This window comes from Callorhinus ursinus, unplaced genomic scaffold (assembly GCF_003265705.2).
Source record: "Callorhinus ursinus isolate GAN/ISIS: 27379988/994484 unplaced genomic scaffold, GSC_fseal_2.0 scaffold7, whole genome shotgun sequence".
In the NCBI taxonomy this organism is placed as follows: Eukaryota; Metazoa; Chordata; class Mammalia; order Carnivora; family Otariidae; genus Callorhinus; species Callorhinus ursinus.
In genome coordinates, this window is record NW_027397069.1 from 66020248 (window position 1) to 66037487 (window position 17240).

At 46.0% G+C, this 17240-nt stretch overlaps 1 protein-coding gene across 1 annotated transcript in view; it reads right to left on the minus strand.

The window, feature by feature from the left end:
- Nucleotides 1–846: 846 nt before the first annotated feature.
- Nucleotides 847–17240, minus strand: part of LOC112826383 (cilia- and flagella-associated protein 337-like) — a 42424-nt gene continuing 26030 nt past the window's right edge. The window contains 9 exon segments of the mRNA XM_025874513.1: nucleotides 847–1032; nucleotides 5198–5219; nucleotides 6241–6338; nucleotides 8331–8515; nucleotides 9506–9591; nucleotides 10192–10252; nucleotides 11828–11969; nucleotides 12668–12726; nucleotides 14145–14240. Of these exon segments, the coding sequence (XP_025730298.1) occupies nucleotides 847–1032; nucleotides 5198–5219; nucleotides 6241–6338; nucleotides 8331–8515; nucleotides 9506–9591; nucleotides 10192–10252; nucleotides 11828–11969; nucleotides 12668–12726; nucleotides 14145–14240 (935 nt within the window).

Below are 17240 nucleotides of genomic sequence, written 5' to 3' on the forward strand. Positions count from 1 at the left end.
TCACCTATAAAGCAGGGATGCACCTTACCTAGGCTGCTTCAAGGTTAAACGATGCCCGTGAAGAGATTGGCATAGCAAGTGCGCTGTAACTGGCAGATGCTTCGTTATTCTTTCTCTACCACGGTTGGGAGCTCTGAGAGGGCCAAAGCTTCAAAATGGTTGCTCTGGGACCCCGCTTGGAAAGGAGAGGGCAATCGGCCTTCTGATTTTATTCCCAGAGCCCGCTTTTCTCAACTCTGATGGGCCGCATTGTTGGTAGTTAGGACTGTGGGCTCTGGACTTTCTTGTGCCATTTACTTAACTGATGGCCATGGGCCAGTCATCTCACCTCCCAGAGCCTCAGTTTCCCTGTTGGTGAAAGGGGGACACTAACAGTATCTACTCATAGAGGTGTTACTAGGAATAAAGGAGATAATACATTCCAGCTCTTAACTGAGGCTTGCCTGGCACAAAGCGAACTTTCCCCAAATTGTCGGTTTGTTACCAACAGTCTCCCTTTCCTGTCCGCTGTCCCGTCCTACCTGCGGGCGGTGGTTGTTGGTGATATCAGGGCTGTGGGTGGAGCTGTATGCAGGCCGTCAGCTCTGTCCTGGCTCTTCACTCAATGACATCATGGCTTCCAAGGAAAAATAACCCCGAATCCAACTCGGTTGCTTCAATTCAAGCTCTAATTGCTTTGGGAGGAAGCCCACATTGGCTGAAATCATTCCTTGCTCTGTTCTTCCTTATCCCTGTCGGGCAAAGCTTACTCTCCCTCAGACATCTAGGTTAACTGGGGAAGAAGAATTTGCCAAGACAATAGCAACCTGGCCCCTGCAGAGCCCAGACACGGAAACGGCTATGTGATCAGTGCTCCTCCTGGGCAGCTTCACGTCCTTCTTTATCCTGTGCGAGAAAATTTAAATTCAACGAGTCTGAGCCAATAATAGACAACTCTGGCTTCTCCCCAACAGCGGACACACAGGCGACCTCGTGGCACCGGAGGGCCTGGTAGAGGCTGGGCCACCCCAGCTCACACGTTCTCCTGGAAGGCTGGTTCTAGTCAAGCGGCAGCCTGGAGGAAAAGAACCGGGTGAGCATGCAGATTCCTTGGGCACCTGCTGCCGCCTGCTGAAATGTAAGCCCCCCTGCTCAGCCCGGTGGTCCTTCCCATCATCCCCCAGCTTCCATTAGCAAAAGCACGAGCATGTTGGTCTCTTCTACTTGACCCTCTATCACCAGCTCATCTCCCTCTTGTTTACTTCTCAACACCTTGGAAAGCCATCTACTTCCAACCCTCAGAATTTTTTCGTAGTCTAGTCCTTGCCACTGTCACCGCCCCCCCCCCCCCCCCCCCCCCCCCCAGACTCTGTGCTGGCGAGCTTCTCACAGTCCCCGGAACTCCTCCACCTTTCTCTCTTGCCTTGGCCCTTGCCTCATGCTCCTCTCTCTCTCCCCCTCCCTCCCTTCCTCCTCCCCCCTCCCTTTAACTTTTAATTGTGGTAAGATTCGCATAACACACAATGCGCCATCTTAGTCATTGTGAACTACAGTGTAGTTTGGTGGCATAAAACCCGTTCACACTGTTGTGCAACCATCACCACCATGCATGTCTGGAACTCTTTGCATCTTGTAAAATGGAAACTATCCCCATTACACGACTCCTTATTCCCCTCTTCCCCCAGCCCCCGGCAACCACCTCTCTGTCTCTGAATCTGACTCCTGCCAGGTCCTCCTGTGAGTGGAGTCCTGCAGTAGTCATCCTTTTGCGTCTGGCTTATTTCACTTAGCTTAATGTCCTCGTGGCCCTCCATGCCGTAGCTGCTCTTCCTTCTCTAAAGGTTCCCTTTCAAATGGCTACGTCCTAGTCAACTTTCAGGTCTGGTTAGGAATTCCATTCTTCCAGGAAGCCCACCCTACTGTTTCCACGATGCTTTGCACCCCTGCTGTCAGGGGGCAGCCAAGCAGTGAAGGGCTGGAGCCTGGAGACCCCCCTGCTTCCCCGAGTGTGAACTCCTTCGGGTCACAGACTCTTTTCTATTCCCACTGTGCCCAGCACAGAGTGGTGCTCAACAAACTGTGTAGCATGAATGCCAAATAAACTCTCTGGAAGTATTTATGGACAATTTCCAGCAAAAATCTTGAGACCAAGCCTAAATGTTCCTGATCTATCAGGGATAGGAGATATACTTCACTGCCCTTTGCTAGAGCAGTTTGTCTCTGTGGTGCTATTCTCCGTCTGCTTACTGGCTTCCATGGTCTCTGTCAGCAGCTCCTCCGTGTCTCTCAGAGTCCAAGTGTATCCTCTCCCTCTCCCTGCTCCATGCACGGCTGCTGGGTCATCCACTCGCCTTCCTGGTACCGAGTCTCCTCCCAGTCTGCCTCTCCCAGCCTCGCTTCAATCTGCACAGCCTGGAAAGCACCTACTCCTGGCCACCTGTTCACCCCTTTCTGTACAAGTGAACCCCAGCTAGTTAACAATAGCGTCATCACTCAGGCCTGCATTTGGGGGAGGGTGTTTGATTCCACCATAACCTGCCCATTGCCAACAGCTTCTACTTCGTATCTGGAGCATTATAAAGCTATACCTCCCTGGGCCGCCTAGGTGGCTCAGTTGGTTAAGCATCCAACTCTTGGTTTCCGCTCAGGTCATGATCTCTGGGTGGTGAGATGGAGCCCCACTTCGGGCTCCGTGCTCAATGGGGAGTCTGCTTGAGAATTCTCTCTCCCTCTCCTGCTACCCTTTCCCACTGCCTCAAATAAATAAATAAGTCTTAAAAAAAAAAAAGCTACAACTTCCTTTCTATGCTCATATAAAAGCCCTCCTCTGACGTATGGTCTTTTCACAGAGCAGTGACCACACATCAGTGGTTCGACTTTGGGCAAACTCCTAAGCCTCAGTTCCCTTATCTGTAAGTGTGGATAACATGCAGTACAGCTCCAGGATGTCGTGAGAATGAAACAAAAATCATTTAGGAATTCCTGCCTAAATATCAGAAGGGACCTGGAAGATCCTCAACATTTTTTGGTGTTGGATAATGTGCGTGCTATTTGAGAAGGCTGGGCCCCACTGAGAGAAGGTAGATGAGGTATCTGATGGGTAGACCAATGACAGGGTCGTCCCCCTCCCCCTTCCCTCCTGTGTTCTCTTCTTCTCGTCCTCAGTGCTACAGCCAGGCTGTCCAGGGAAAGCATCAGTTTGATTTGTTTTGATCCTTGCTACTCAAAGGATCACATGTGGCAGACGCCCTCCTAACTGAACGGATGGATTGACAGACTCTGTAAACACCCTGCCCGATGCCCACAGCCTCCCAATGGTCGTGATTGGTAGATGACAAGTCTGATCCCGATGGTTGAGTGTCGAGTTGTATGCTTAACAAGGACCCACTGTGTTTGTTCCCAAGCCTATTTATGCCAGTGGTACATTTTATTGTGATTATAAATCAATTTACCAGATATGAAAATTAATGAAATTAGGGTGAAAAAAACTTGTAAAAACCAAGATGAATTCTTTGGAAAGACCAGATGAAGGGTGATATTGAATTGAGGATAGATGGGACAACTTTTATTTTTTTATTTTTTATTTTTTATTTTTTTAAAGATTTTGTTTATTTATTTGACAGAGAGACACAGCAAGAGAGGGAACACAAGCAGGGGGAGTGGGAGAGGGAGAAGCAGGCTTCCCGCAGAGCAGGGAGCCCGATGTGGGGCTCGATCCCAGGACCCTGGGATCATGACCTGAGCTGAAGGCAGACGCTTAACGACTGAGCCACCCAGGTGCCCTGATGGGACAACTTTTAAAGTATGGGGAAAATTCTAAAAATCTAGGAGGCTACTGTGCTCATATTGCTTTGCAAGTATCTTTAAGTTCTTGCCCTACTTAAAAAGAGCAGAAACTGAAAGTCTTATCTAATATATTTATGGAAGACTGTGTTGAACTTGTCTCTTAGTTGAAGAAAAAGTCTTGGCCCAGCATCCAAAGATTGGGTAACAAATGCACATTTTACTGTTGCAAGTTGAAATAAAACATTTACTGTATGTACATGGGTTCCCTGCCTTAAAAAACATATATTTTTAAGTAGCCCAACAAAGTGGCGTCGATCCAGTTGGAGGAGAGTATTTCCACCGGTTCCCCTCCTGGTTGGGACTCTCTAAGCAGCCCCACTCTGGCCTCTTTTCTTCACTGCTCACAGCGCCCCCTTTATGTTCCAGTCTTGGGTCCATTCAGCAGAGAGCAGTAGAGAATCGGTACTGAGTCCAGAGCCGATTTTCGTGCTGCCCCACTTGGCATGGACCTAACGAGCGTGATGGCATCTTCCTGTGGCTGCCTCCTGCTGTTGGTTTATGTTGTTTGGCAGGCTTGCCCCACCTCACACCCACAGCCATCTCCGGTGATGGACTGAATGGTGTCCCTCAAAACTCAGATGTTAGAGCCCTAACCCCCAGTGTGATGCTCTTTGGAGATGGGGGTCTTTGGGAGGTAATTAGGGTTGATGAGGTCATGAGGTGGGACCCTTACGATAGGATTAGTGTCTTTAGAAAAAGAGGAAGAGAGATCGTTATTGTTTCACCCCATGAGGACACAGTGAGAAGGCCCCCACCTGGAACTGAGTTGTCCAGAACCTTGATCTTGGACTTCCACCCTCCAGAACTCTAAGAATAAATGTCTGTTGTGTAAGCCACCCTGTCTTGTGTTTTGCTACAGCAACCTGAGCAGACTAACACTCTGAGGAGAGGCAACTAAAACCCAAGCTGGTTCTATGAAGGTGTTTAAAGAATGACATTGATTCTGCTGCTGCCCATGATGACGATGATGAAGACGCTGGTAATGTGAAACCCCAGGTGTCTGTGGATGGAGGCGCCCCCTCCCTTTCCATCTCCAGACCAACACACTGTCATGCTCACCATCTCCTTAGAGTGCAGATCCAGCTGGGAGATCACCAGGTGTACCAACAGGAAGTTTAAATGACTTGCCTGAGGTCACACTGTTTTCAAAGACAGACCTATAACTGTAACCTTAGTCCATGTCATTTCTAACCAGCCAAATAGTCTCCCAAGCCAAACTTTAAATTCATGGCTGTCTGCCATGTTCTGGCATGATACACACGGTAGGGTTTCCATGTGTGATGCCCTCTGATTTCAATAGCATCTGAAACATCCTACTATTTGACCCACTCAAACAGAAATTGCTAGTCGTCTCCCAAAAATCCTTTGTTGCTTTCCTCCTTGGTTACAGAACTCTGAACTTCTCTTGTAGCTTGGTCCCGTAATCTTACATCCTGTTGGCCAGAACTTAGTCACACAGGTCCCGTAATCTTACATCCTGTTGGCCAGAACTTAGTCACACAGGCTGACTTAGTCCTGTGTGACTAAGTTCTGGCCAACAGGATGTAAGAGGAAGTGTGCAGGACATTCTGGAGAAGTCCATAAAGGGATCTGATCTGGCTGGGATGTGCCTCCCTTTTGTCCTGGACCTCTGTTCTCCATGCTCCTGTTTCTTCACACTATCTGGAAGGTGGGAGGCCCTGGCAGCTGTTTGTACCATAAGGTGACAGTGAAGACAGAAACCAGATCTAAGATAGTGGGCAGAAGTACGAAGAAGGGGCCTGGGCTCCTGATGACATGGAGCCACTGCACCAAGGGGACTGGGCAGGTCAGGATGGTGTCATCACTCATGCAGCCCCACAGTCTAGATCTAAATCCCATGATGAAAGGAGCAGCAGGGGACACTATAGGGGGTTTTCAGGCCTCTTGGTGATTGGGACCCATGAAGGCTGGTACAGGGCCTGGGGAACAAAACACCTTACAGAACTGGAGAGAGGCTTTCATTCATCCTACTTCTCTGTAGAACCCAGCCACATCCCAGTGCAGGGAGGCTGGAGGGCACACCGGGCCTTTGTGGTACCCCGTGTTATCTGAGCTTTGGACGCCCCAGTGCCTGCCCCCAACCCCATGCCTTCAGGAGATCAGAGCGGCTGCAAGAACAGTGCGGGGGTAGTGCCTCACGTGGTCTTGAGGGCAGCAACATCAGCCATGGAGCTGGGATGGCTAGACAAAACTGGGGCTCAGAGTGTCCAGTCATGCAGGTAGGACATCACACTGGTGAGATCTGAATGGTGACCTCATTATAGTCACAGGCTGGGGGCTTGGGGACAAGGGGCCCATGCTGATGACAGAGTGGCATAGGATGTCTCAGCCAGGAAAGCCTGCCTGACTTTAGGGGGGCCCTCACTTCGCCCTGCCTGCTCCCGTTAGGCTGACCTGCCATTGCGAAATGCACACCATCGATCTATGTCTTCTTTCATTTCAGCTTCAAGGATGGGGTCTTCTGGAGAGCAAGGGTTCGGGGTCTTTTCAGGCTGGAAGAAGAAGGAACAGTTACGGGAATGGGAACCCATGATCATACTGGTGATGGGGAACAGGGATAACTTGTCAGTTACATGAATTTTCCGTGTTGGAACAAGATCCAGGCTGGCTGAATCTGTTAGAAAACAAGAGCATTTTCCCCAGAGCTTTTACTCAGTTTTCAAACCACCAACTCATATGTGCTATTTTCCAGGTGAATGGTTTTCTGCATTCTGTCAACTTATTTTAGTTGTGGTTGTGTTTGATAGTCTGGCATTCTGGAAGAATCGCTACTGACACCCAGAATCCAATCAACACATTCAGCTTTGCAAAACAGACATTCAGAGAAACGTAACATTTTTAGGGCTGGAACAAAACTCACAGATCAGCTAATCCCCCTCTCATTTCAGAGATTAATGGGAGTGATTGCTGAAGGTCACACATCTAGTAAAGGTGAACTTGAGATCAGAACTCAGGTGACCCTACCTTGTAAAGAGTGCTGCAAGCACTTTATTCTGCAATTTCACAGTTTGGATTCCCATTGACTGGCCCAAATACACTATATAAGGGCTCAGATTCTTTTCTTTTTCTCCCCATGTATTTGTCTTGGGAAGAATTTACAGGCTGTTTCCTGAGGTACCAGCGGTCAAATTGGACAGAATAATAAACACAGAAGCACCCAATGGTTTATCTACACAAGACCAAGGTTAATCCTGGAGTCCACTGCCCCACCCCCTTTCACCTCAGAGAACAAACATCCTGTAAAATTATCTATTTTGATTTGTTGAACTGAAGAGCCTTCCTCCCCTCCCCGCCTCTCCCTTCCCCTCCCTTCCTTCTTCCTCCTGCTTTGCCCTCCCTCAGCTCCCTCCTTCCTGTTCCTACATTAGACTTGCAGTCGGAATTTCTCTCTAGGACTGCCTTCCAGCCAAACTTCCGCCTGGCTTCTGCGCACGTCAGCACATTTTCCCCCTCCTGGCCTTCCTCTCTTCCCACCTCCCTCTGTGCTTTTGTTTCCAAATTGCGGGTCTATCAAAATTAATGAACTCATTTATTTGCTCTATATCAAATGCACATGGAAATTACTGTATTTCCCAAATAGGCTGATAGTGCTGGGTAGACACTTTCTGATCTCCTGAGAGCCACCGCGGTACCTCTTTATAACCTTGGGAATGCTTATGAGAACACGATCATGGAAATGTGAGAGGCCTCTGACAAGACAGAAGGTTTTCTTGATCTATGCTTGCCTGGTCCCTTTATTTCCTATTTTGAGCATGTCTGTGGCTCTACACAGAAGTCAGTGACGGGGTTATACTGTGTGATCAGTATTCTAGAAGGCTGCCAAGGAAAAACCTGAGACACATTATTTTGCTGCCAGAGCAGGTGTTCTGCTCTGAGCTGTAACATAACCAGTGAGCAATAGCTCATGAAATGACCTTCTTTTCAGCTTATTAAAGGGCAAGCATTTCTTGGAAATCCATATATTTCACTAAGCTCTAAATCAAGACTGCCTCTACCAGACCCTTCTCAAAATCTCTTGCTCCAATTTTGATTTTCATAGACTAGGGCACTAACCCGACCATTTCTTCCTTTCACTTGCTAGGAAGCCAAGCTTTTGTGTGTATTTCTTAATGGGGAGTGTGTGCAGTGGGCTGAATTATCAGTCTGTCTTTCTCAGATGTGACAGCGGGGCTGCACATGAGTCTCCTTACATTCCAAGGCCAGGGACAGTCGCCTTTTTGTTGGTCAAAAGGAGGACAAAGTCAAGTGACACTGGGAGAGGAGCTTCAGCTATTCCCACAGACACCAACAACCCTCACCCACACCCCTGCCCCAGCTCTGGTCAGTAGCATGATCTAGGGACACATTTTTAATCCCCATATTTACTTGGTTCTCTGGGTCATTCCTTCACTCTTTCAGGATGCAGTTTCTATTCCATGCTAATCTGCCTGGAAGCCACAAAATTCCAAAATGCAAAAATGTGAATTGGATGTGCCAGGACCAACCTTAGCCTTTTCCTCCACCACATTGTCTTGCTCCTCCACTTCTGTGTGCATGGCAGCCACATTCCCTTCCAGCACCGGGTAAGCAGGCATGCTCTGGGGATCTGTCAAAATTTCATAGGGCACTCTAGGGTGGCTCCAGGAGGCGGGAGTGAAAATATCCCAGGAGCTATGCTGCCCAAAGGTTCCTGGAAGAATAGAGACAAATAAGCATAGTACAGAAGCTAACCTGGCTTCTAATCGGAGCAAAGCTTACTGCTAAGATTGTTAGGTCAACCTAATCAAATTTAGTTCTGCTTCTGTAGTTCTGTAAGAAACAACTCCAGGGCAGTTGGCTCTGGAGACTCAGGCCTGGTATGCCTTCTACAAAATGCATCACATGGGTGCTTAATCTACTCAGTAATATACTAAGGACTTACAGGACAAATTCTAAACAGTTTTAGCACTTGCTTCAAGGAATATCAGTTAGGGAAACAAGATGACCCGCTGAAACAGGTACAGAGTCTCTCTATGCAGTAAGTCGGGTTAATCTCATTACTTTAGCCTACTCTGGCTAGGCCTTTCCCCATGCACAGCTCGCCCAGTCCTGAATTGTTCCTACCAAGACATGACCCTATGGTAACACGGTTCCTTACCAAACTCACTGATTTCAGTCTGGCTGAGTTCTCGAAGTCTAAATGTCTTTGATTTTGCTAATTTTTGTGAAAGTAAGCTGAATTTTAAGGTATAGACTGAATTTTGTTTCCCCCCAAAACTCACATGTTAAAGCCCTCACCCCCCAATGTGACTGTATTTGGAGATAAAGCCTTTATGGAAGTAATTAAGGTGAAATTGAGGTCATAAGGGTAGAACCCTGATCTGACAGAGATCTGATAAGAAGAGATACCAGAGGAGTCTCTCTGCCGTGTGAAGATACAAGAAGATGGCCCTCTGCAAGCCAGGAAGAGAGCTCTCTCCAGAACCCAATCATGCTAGCACCTGATCTCAGACCTCCAGTCTACAGAACTATTCGCATGTTAGAAATAAATGTCTATTGTCTTAGTCACTCGGTGGATGGTGTTTGTTAGGCAGCTTGAGCTGACTAATATACTTGGCCTCAGAGAATTCATGACTCACCAGAGGCTACATCAGAAGCCCTGAACTGGGACTGAGGCAGCAGCCAGGGGGATGTTCGATACCTATGTACTCCCTGCCCCTGCTCCACAGGCACACGGTGCAGTCAAGGGAGGACGACAGCAGAAGCTTTTCTTCTATCAGCTCCAAACTAATGAGATAAAAAGGGAGAAGAGGTGCTCCAAGGCTGCTCCAGCATGAAAGGGACATTGGATCAATATGTCAATGCTCCATTAATTAGAGTTGGAATTTAGAAGCCAGGTCACTCTCCTGAATTATTCCTGGTACCATTCTTTCCTGGCCTCCTACCACACCACACTCTCCAAAATCTCCAACTTCAGCCCCAAGATAATCAAACAAGATACACTGGAAACCATCTTATGGATGATGGGTCTGTGGAGGGGGGGGAAGAGGGGGGGCAGGGGGAGATCAAAAGGTTGTAAAGAACAGCCCTGCCAGAGTTCAGGTCATGCCTTTAGCACTGACTCCTTTCAACTCAGTAAAAAATTAAATGAATAAATATTAATTAATTAATTTACTAAATTTCTAAACTTACAGTAAAATACCAGATCAGAGCTAGTCAAGGAAGACAAGCCACCATTTACAAGAAAAATGAAGACTTCCAATCAGTCCTGCCAACAGCAGGACTGTAATACCTTTTTCCTATTTTCACTAATTCTGAGAGGCCTTCTGAGAGGGTTGATTTGATCAAAGCTATGAAAAGTATTTTAATGCTTACAAAATCTTGAACTCTAAAATGGATGGTACTCATGATATCACCACACTGACATGGGCCCGCCAGAACGTCAAACCTAAACCGAAAGAAAGAACACACTTGAGGACGGTGGCAGAGTTAACCACCATGATGCCAGGTGCTGAACAATAGTTCCTACAGGACGGGGTCAGATCTGGATGAGTGACCGCAAGGGGAGAGGTAGTGGTGTGGTAGTTGTCGGTTTTGCTATATTAATTGATAAGTGTTTATTGAGCACCTACTATGTGTAAGGCCCTATGCCAGGTCCAAAGACATATAAAATGGGTCCCATGCAAGGTGCTTATGTTATGGTTTCCCTCAGTGCTTTGGGTTTGGTAAGCATGCAGGAGTAGACAAGTAATCAGAAATGATTTGTAAAATAGCCAGGTAAGAGCTATGCTCCCAGTACTTGGAGTAAAGGACCCAAGCTAGGCAGGTGGCTTTTATTTCTAAATTCCAGCTTCTCTTACTATAGCATTTAAACTTCCACGGCAAACAGGAAAAGGTGACCAAATGGAAGCATGCAAATATTTACCTCTCTCTTGGCTTTATAGAAACGTATTTAATGGAATTTCATATAACCATTTAAATATGGTAGATATTAAATATGCTAAATATGCTTAGTTAGAAAGTTGTCTAAGGGATACAAAGAAAAAAAACAAGTCCTGAAAATTATGTATTGTGTGTATGTAGGTGCCCCTGTATTTATATGGATAGAAACTTTCTGGAAGAAAATTAAAATTCATTAACAGTGTTCCTAGGATGCAGCAATGGCAAATTAGGTGGCAGAAGAGGTCAGAGTAACAGCTATTACTTTTCATTTCCCATTCTTTTGTGCTGTCTGATTTTTTTTTTCCAAACTTGAGCACTTTTACAATTGCATGAAAGGGTTTTAAATTCTTAAACATTTTTCTGACTGCTAATGCAATATGTTTCCGGAAAATTTAGAAAATATGGATTTCCAAAAATAAAAAATAAATAACCTCATCTACAAAGAGCTGACATTTGCTAAAACCTCGGTGTATATCTTTCCAGACATTCGGTCTTCCATGTACTTCTTCGTTTTAACAAAGACTTGTACTTTACTGTTTTGCAATCTGAATTTTTTCATTTAATAATTTACCACGAATATTTTCCCCATAAATATATTTTCATTTACAGCATTGTTATTTAATGACTAGATGGTATCCCGGTGTACTTGTTATACCATCATGTACTGAATCAATTCTCCTTATGTTAGGTATCTAGGTTGTCTCTATTGTCTTTCTTACAAACAATGTATTGATTCACAACCTGCTAACTAAATCTTTGTGCACATGTCTTATTATTCCTTTCAGCCAAATGCCTAGACATAGGACTGCTGGTTTGAAGCTTTAGATATGTATTGTCGACTTGCCCTGCAGATAGGGTATACCGATTTGCCTGCTAAGTGTATATACAAGTACCCATTTTCCTGTATCTGTGCCAACTGTGAATATTTTCATGAAAATATTTGTTCCTACATCCATTCTTAAAGAGTTTAAAAGACCCCTCCCATCCTCACTGGTACAATTTCATTTTACCAATGAGAATATTCAGTTAAAACTGAAGCTGTGCTCATCACAGTATTTAACATGAAGAGTTCATTGCCTACTCTTGGGGGACTGCAGCTCAGGTCCTTGCAGGCCATACTCTTTGATGTCATAGATGTGCACAAAGCCTTTCCGGTCAGCCACGTAGGCAAGAGCATCTCCTGCTGTCACCGCGATGCTGCTGACTTGCGCTTTGTCCCTGGACTGAAAGACACATGCACAGGGCCCATTACAGAGACACCCACATGGTCCATTATACATGCACACACACAAGCATAGCCTTCCACAGACAGGGACACACAGGGCCACTCCTAGACAGACAGACACACAGGGCCCGTGACACACACACACACACACACACACACACACACACACACACACACACGGTCCATCACAGATGCACATGGGGCCATTGCAGATAAAGCTTACCTGTCAGACAATGGCAAGGGGAATGCTGTATCCTATCTATAGCAAGAACGAATCACCTGCGTGTGTTAATCTTTCAGTGAGATAGGAATGCTATATAGAAAAATAAAGCTAAGAACTTGGAGCCCGTAAGGGTTGCTGTGTTTCATAGTCAGGCTAGTGTCAAAAAAGAAAAATACAACAGGGGCGCCTGGGTGGCTCAGTTGTTAAAGCATCTGCCTTCGGCTCAGGTCATGGTCCCAGGGTCCTGGGATCGAGCCCCGCATCGGGCTCCCTGCTCAGCGGGGAGTCTGCTTCTCCCTCTCCCTCTCCCGCTGCTCCTCCCCCCCCACCTCGCTCCTGCGCGTACTCTCACATTCCCTCTCTCTCTCTCTCAAATAAATAAATAAAATCTTTTAAAAAAGAAAAAAAAAAAAGAGACAGAAAACAACAGACCCAAAACACGGAAGCGATTTCCAACCAACTGCCCGACTTACGGGACTGAAGTTTGCAATGGAACAGGCCCCACCGCACAGCCTCCAGAAGGCGACAGAACCTGTGAGGAGGGGACAGCTGGAAGGGCACCTTGGGTGTGCACTCTGCCTGCAGCGCTGTCTCTGAGCCTTTGCTGACAGGCACTGCAGCCTCGCCACACCAGGGCCTTTTTCTTTTTCCCTTGGCTACCCGATCAGTTAGAATTATCAGTAAATATTGGGGCAGGGGTTCCGTTTTATGGCTCAGTAGCCTTTTCTTTCTCCACTAACCTGGGCAGCTTTTCTGATGGGAAGGGCTCCAGCTTTGACTATGGAGGAAAGGTCCAGAAGTTTGGGCTACAGCAATAATCAGCATGTGTGTGTGTGCCTGTATGTATAAGCACTTACTTCAAATATACTGTGGCACTTGCCTAGTCAAAGGGATTCCTGGGGGCCGGCGGGGGGCTCTTTTTGGCCTACCAGTCACACACAATTCTTGACTGTGTTTTATATATGGGTGTTCATGTAGCAAGCTTTTGTGAAGTGGGGACGCCACGTGTATTGCTTCCTCTTGGGAGCCCCCTAATGAATGCAGTTTCCTCTTCTTCTCTCAGGGGCAAGGGCACTCTGTGCTCCCACCAGGTAAAGCAGAAGACATGGATGCCTCAGAGTGGAGGGTGGAAAGAAGCTTCCAAGGGCATCTGCAGCTTGGGGACTGCTGGGGCCGTGAGTCTGCAGCGTCCCTTACTACTTAATGAGAAGAACACAAACGACCGAGTACCCTGGGACCAATACACACAACTCGAGCCTCCCCTTGCCACCAGAACACAGGTGGCTGGCTGCTTTCAACTCGTAATTTTAATTAAAATCCTAGAGCTTTGGAGCAGGACTGTGACCCACTTGTTACATTTTACTAAAGCCCAGGGGGCGCGGTGGAGGGGGTCATGTCATTTGTGTAATGTCACCAAGCTAGTTAGTGGCAGATCTGGACTCAGAAGCTCATCCTCAAGCTCTCGGGAGGGCCCTGGCTTCTTCGTCCTAAAATGAGCAGGCTTCATAGCTGATCTCCACTTAGGATTCTTTGTTTTTCTTCCTCAGGCTCTTTGGTCAGACTGTCTGCGGTTGCTTGTGGCCTTCCCTGTATAGGCTTGCTTGGTGTTTACTCAGCCTGACTAAATGATGTCCTCTGTGGCCCACTTCACTTGCAGAGGGCCTCTGAGTGGGCAGCTGGGGCAAGGAAACTTGATTTGGAGGAAGGAGGGTTAGGCCCTCACTCCCCTCGTGACCACCTCACTGGCTGGCAGGACTGGGCCAGAGCAGGCCAGGATGGGGGGCCTTAGTCAGCCTGGGCTCCCAGGAGAGACAGCAGCCAGAGGGAGGGATAGCAGAGGCTGTGGAGGACAGTAATGAATGACTAGGGACCCTCCCTCTCCAAACCTGGGCCTGCAGTGACCAAGTCTTAGAAAAGAGCCGCCCAGCATCTGGGGGATGCCATTCTCACCTCGGGGCCTGTTGGCGATGAGGGAAGCAGCCACTGATTCAAACTTGGCGGCCCGAGTCTTCAGGAAGGTGAGGCAGGAAACACTCCGGTTTGGGCCTGGTGACCAGGGAGAATTTCGTTGTGCTTCCCATCAGGCTCACAGCCCTATCTTTCCCCCTCTCCTGCGGCTCTGCCCCCTCCACACCCCACTGCGGGCTGAAGCAGGAGTGGGGCACACAGGGGTGCACGAGTGGGCAGGCACCCTCGCTGGTTAAGAACCGACCCAGGGAGAGTCAGGTGTGAAGCTTAACGACCCTGGCAGCCCAGGAACCCCAGCACCACCCAAGACCCTAGGACTTTAGGAGAGAGGCAAGGATTTGGGAGACTTTGCCTGGGACTTTACAGATGCTTCTCAAGAAGTCCCCACTCTCCAGAAATTCCTGGATTGGAATAATACGATTTAACCTTTATGTCACCTTTGACATTTACCAAGATGGAAAACCATGTGAAATCCCATGGTTTATAGGATTATTAGTCCCATGGCCAGATGAGAAAGTGGAGGCTTAGAAAGGTGAAAAGCTTCACTCAAGCCATAAAGATGTTCATGCTTCTATTCACTTGTTTTTTTTATCAACATCTGTTAAATCTCTGGTATAGCCTAGGCACTGTGCTAAGGGGAAGCAGAGAGCCGAACCAAAGCAGAAGAGCTACCCCTAGGAGTGAACAGGATGCTGATGGCACCTGCAGGATGAAGCCTTCTCAGGGGAAGCAGCATCTGATCTGGAATCTTGAAAGATAGCACGTTCCCGGGGCAGAGAGGGCTCTCCAGGGAGAGACGTCAATCCCCAATGTTCACAGCACAGCCAAGTGTTGGAATAACTTCAAAGCCCACCACCTTGCTTCGCCTCGGTCTTCTAGTCCCCCTGCTAGACTTTCAGCAGGGGCTACATCAATCCCCTCACAGTGCTTGGTACACAGAACTCAACTATTTGCTGTTGAACAAAAATCCAGCAACCAACCTTAGATGCAAAGCTGTGAGAGCCACAAAGAACATTGCTACTTGAGGTTCCGGGCAAGGAATTCTCTTTATGCTTTCCTCCTTGAGTCTGTGGGCTCCAGGGTACATACGTTGCCCAGACTGGAGGCGCAGTGAATGGTCTCATGTAAAGAAGGGGCCATATAAATAATGTGGTTGGTGCTGGAGTTAAATACAATTGGTGCTGCTCCCAGGACTCACACCATGAGGACACCTGTGTATCAGGCTGTTAATCATTCAGCAATATTGATTTTGGCCTGACTCTGAGCTGGGCCCTGTGCTGTGCACTCAGGAAACCACAGTGGACATGGCAGGCTCAGGCCCTGCCCTCAAGCTGTCATAATCATTGTTACTGAGCTCTCTGGCCTCAGTTTCCTTATCTAGGAAAATGGGTGCAATAGCACCTCTCAGGGTCAATGTGAGCACTAAATGAGATAAAATATTAAAAGCACTCAGGAAAATGATGTAGATGATTAAATATATTATTTTTATAATATTTATATATTGTTATATTAATTATAATATATTATTATTAAATACTAAATTATTATATTTATTAAATATTATATTGTTATAATAAACAAATATCATTAGTTATAAATAAATATTTTTATATTAGTTTCCTAGTTAAAAAGCCTTAGTATCTTAGAACTAATAAATTAACTCAGTAAATTAGCAGGATACAAAGTCAACCCACAATAATCAGTTGCATTTCTATATACAAACAAGGAACCATCCGAAAAAGAAATTACAAAAACAGCCTCATTTCCGGTAGCATCAAAAAGAATAAAATACTTAGGAATTAAGGAAGTTAAAGACTTGTACAATGAAAACTACAAAACATTGCTGAAAGAAATTGAAGATGTAAGTAAACGGAAACACATCCATGTTCATGGATTGGCAGATTTAATATTGTTAAATATTTAACATAAAATAAAATAATTAAAATATGCAAAGCAATCTAGGAGTGCCTGGGTGATTCAGTCAGTTAAGTGTCTGCCTTCAGCTCAGGTCATGATCCCAGGACCAGGATCGAGCCCCATGTTGGGCTTCCTGCTCAGAAGGGAGTCTGCTTCTGCCCCTCTCCTCCCCATTCTCTCTCTCAAATAAATAAAATAAAATAAAATAAAACTACACAAAGCAATCTACAGACTCAATGCAATCTAAATGGTGTTTTTTGCAGAATTAGAAAACCCACCCTAAAGTTTGTATGGAATTTCAAGGAACCCCAGATAGCCAAAACAATCTTGAAAAAGAAGAGCAAAACTGGAGGACTCACACTTCTCAACTTTAATACTTTCTATAAAACTACAATAATCAAAACAATTTGGTACTGACATAAAGACAGACATGTAGACAAATGTAATAGCATAGAAAGCCCAAAAATGAACCCTCACATTTATGGTCAAATGATATTTGATAAGGGTGCCAAGACTGTCCAATGGGAAAAGGACAGTCTTTTCAACAAACGGTGTGGGAAAACTGGATATCTACCTGCAAAAGAATGAATTTGGACCCTTATCTAACACTACATATAAAAATTAACTTAAAGTGGATAAAAGACCTAGATTTAAAACCTAAAACAGTAAAACTCTTAGAAGAAAACATAAGACAAAAACATCAGGACATTGGATTAGGCAATGATTTCCAGGATATGACACCAAAGGCACAGGTAACAAAATTTAAAATAGACAAATTGGACTTCAGGAAAATTTTTTAAAATGTGCATCAAAAGACACTACCCAGAGTAAAAAGGCAACCTAAAGAATGAGAGAAAATATTTGCAAATCATATTTCTGATAAGGGATTACAAGCCAGGATATAGAGTGAACTTCTAAAACACAACAACAACAACAACAAAACCTGATGCAAAAGTGGGCAAAGGACTTGAACAGATGGTTTGCCAAAAAAGATATACAAATGGCTGATATGCACATGAAGAGATGCTCAACATCGCTCATCATTAGGGAACTACTAATCAAAACCACAATGAGATAGTGCCTTACACCCATTAGGATGACTATGAGAAGAAAGAAGAAAGAAAGAAAGAAAGAAAGAAAGAAAGAAAGAAAGAAAGAAAG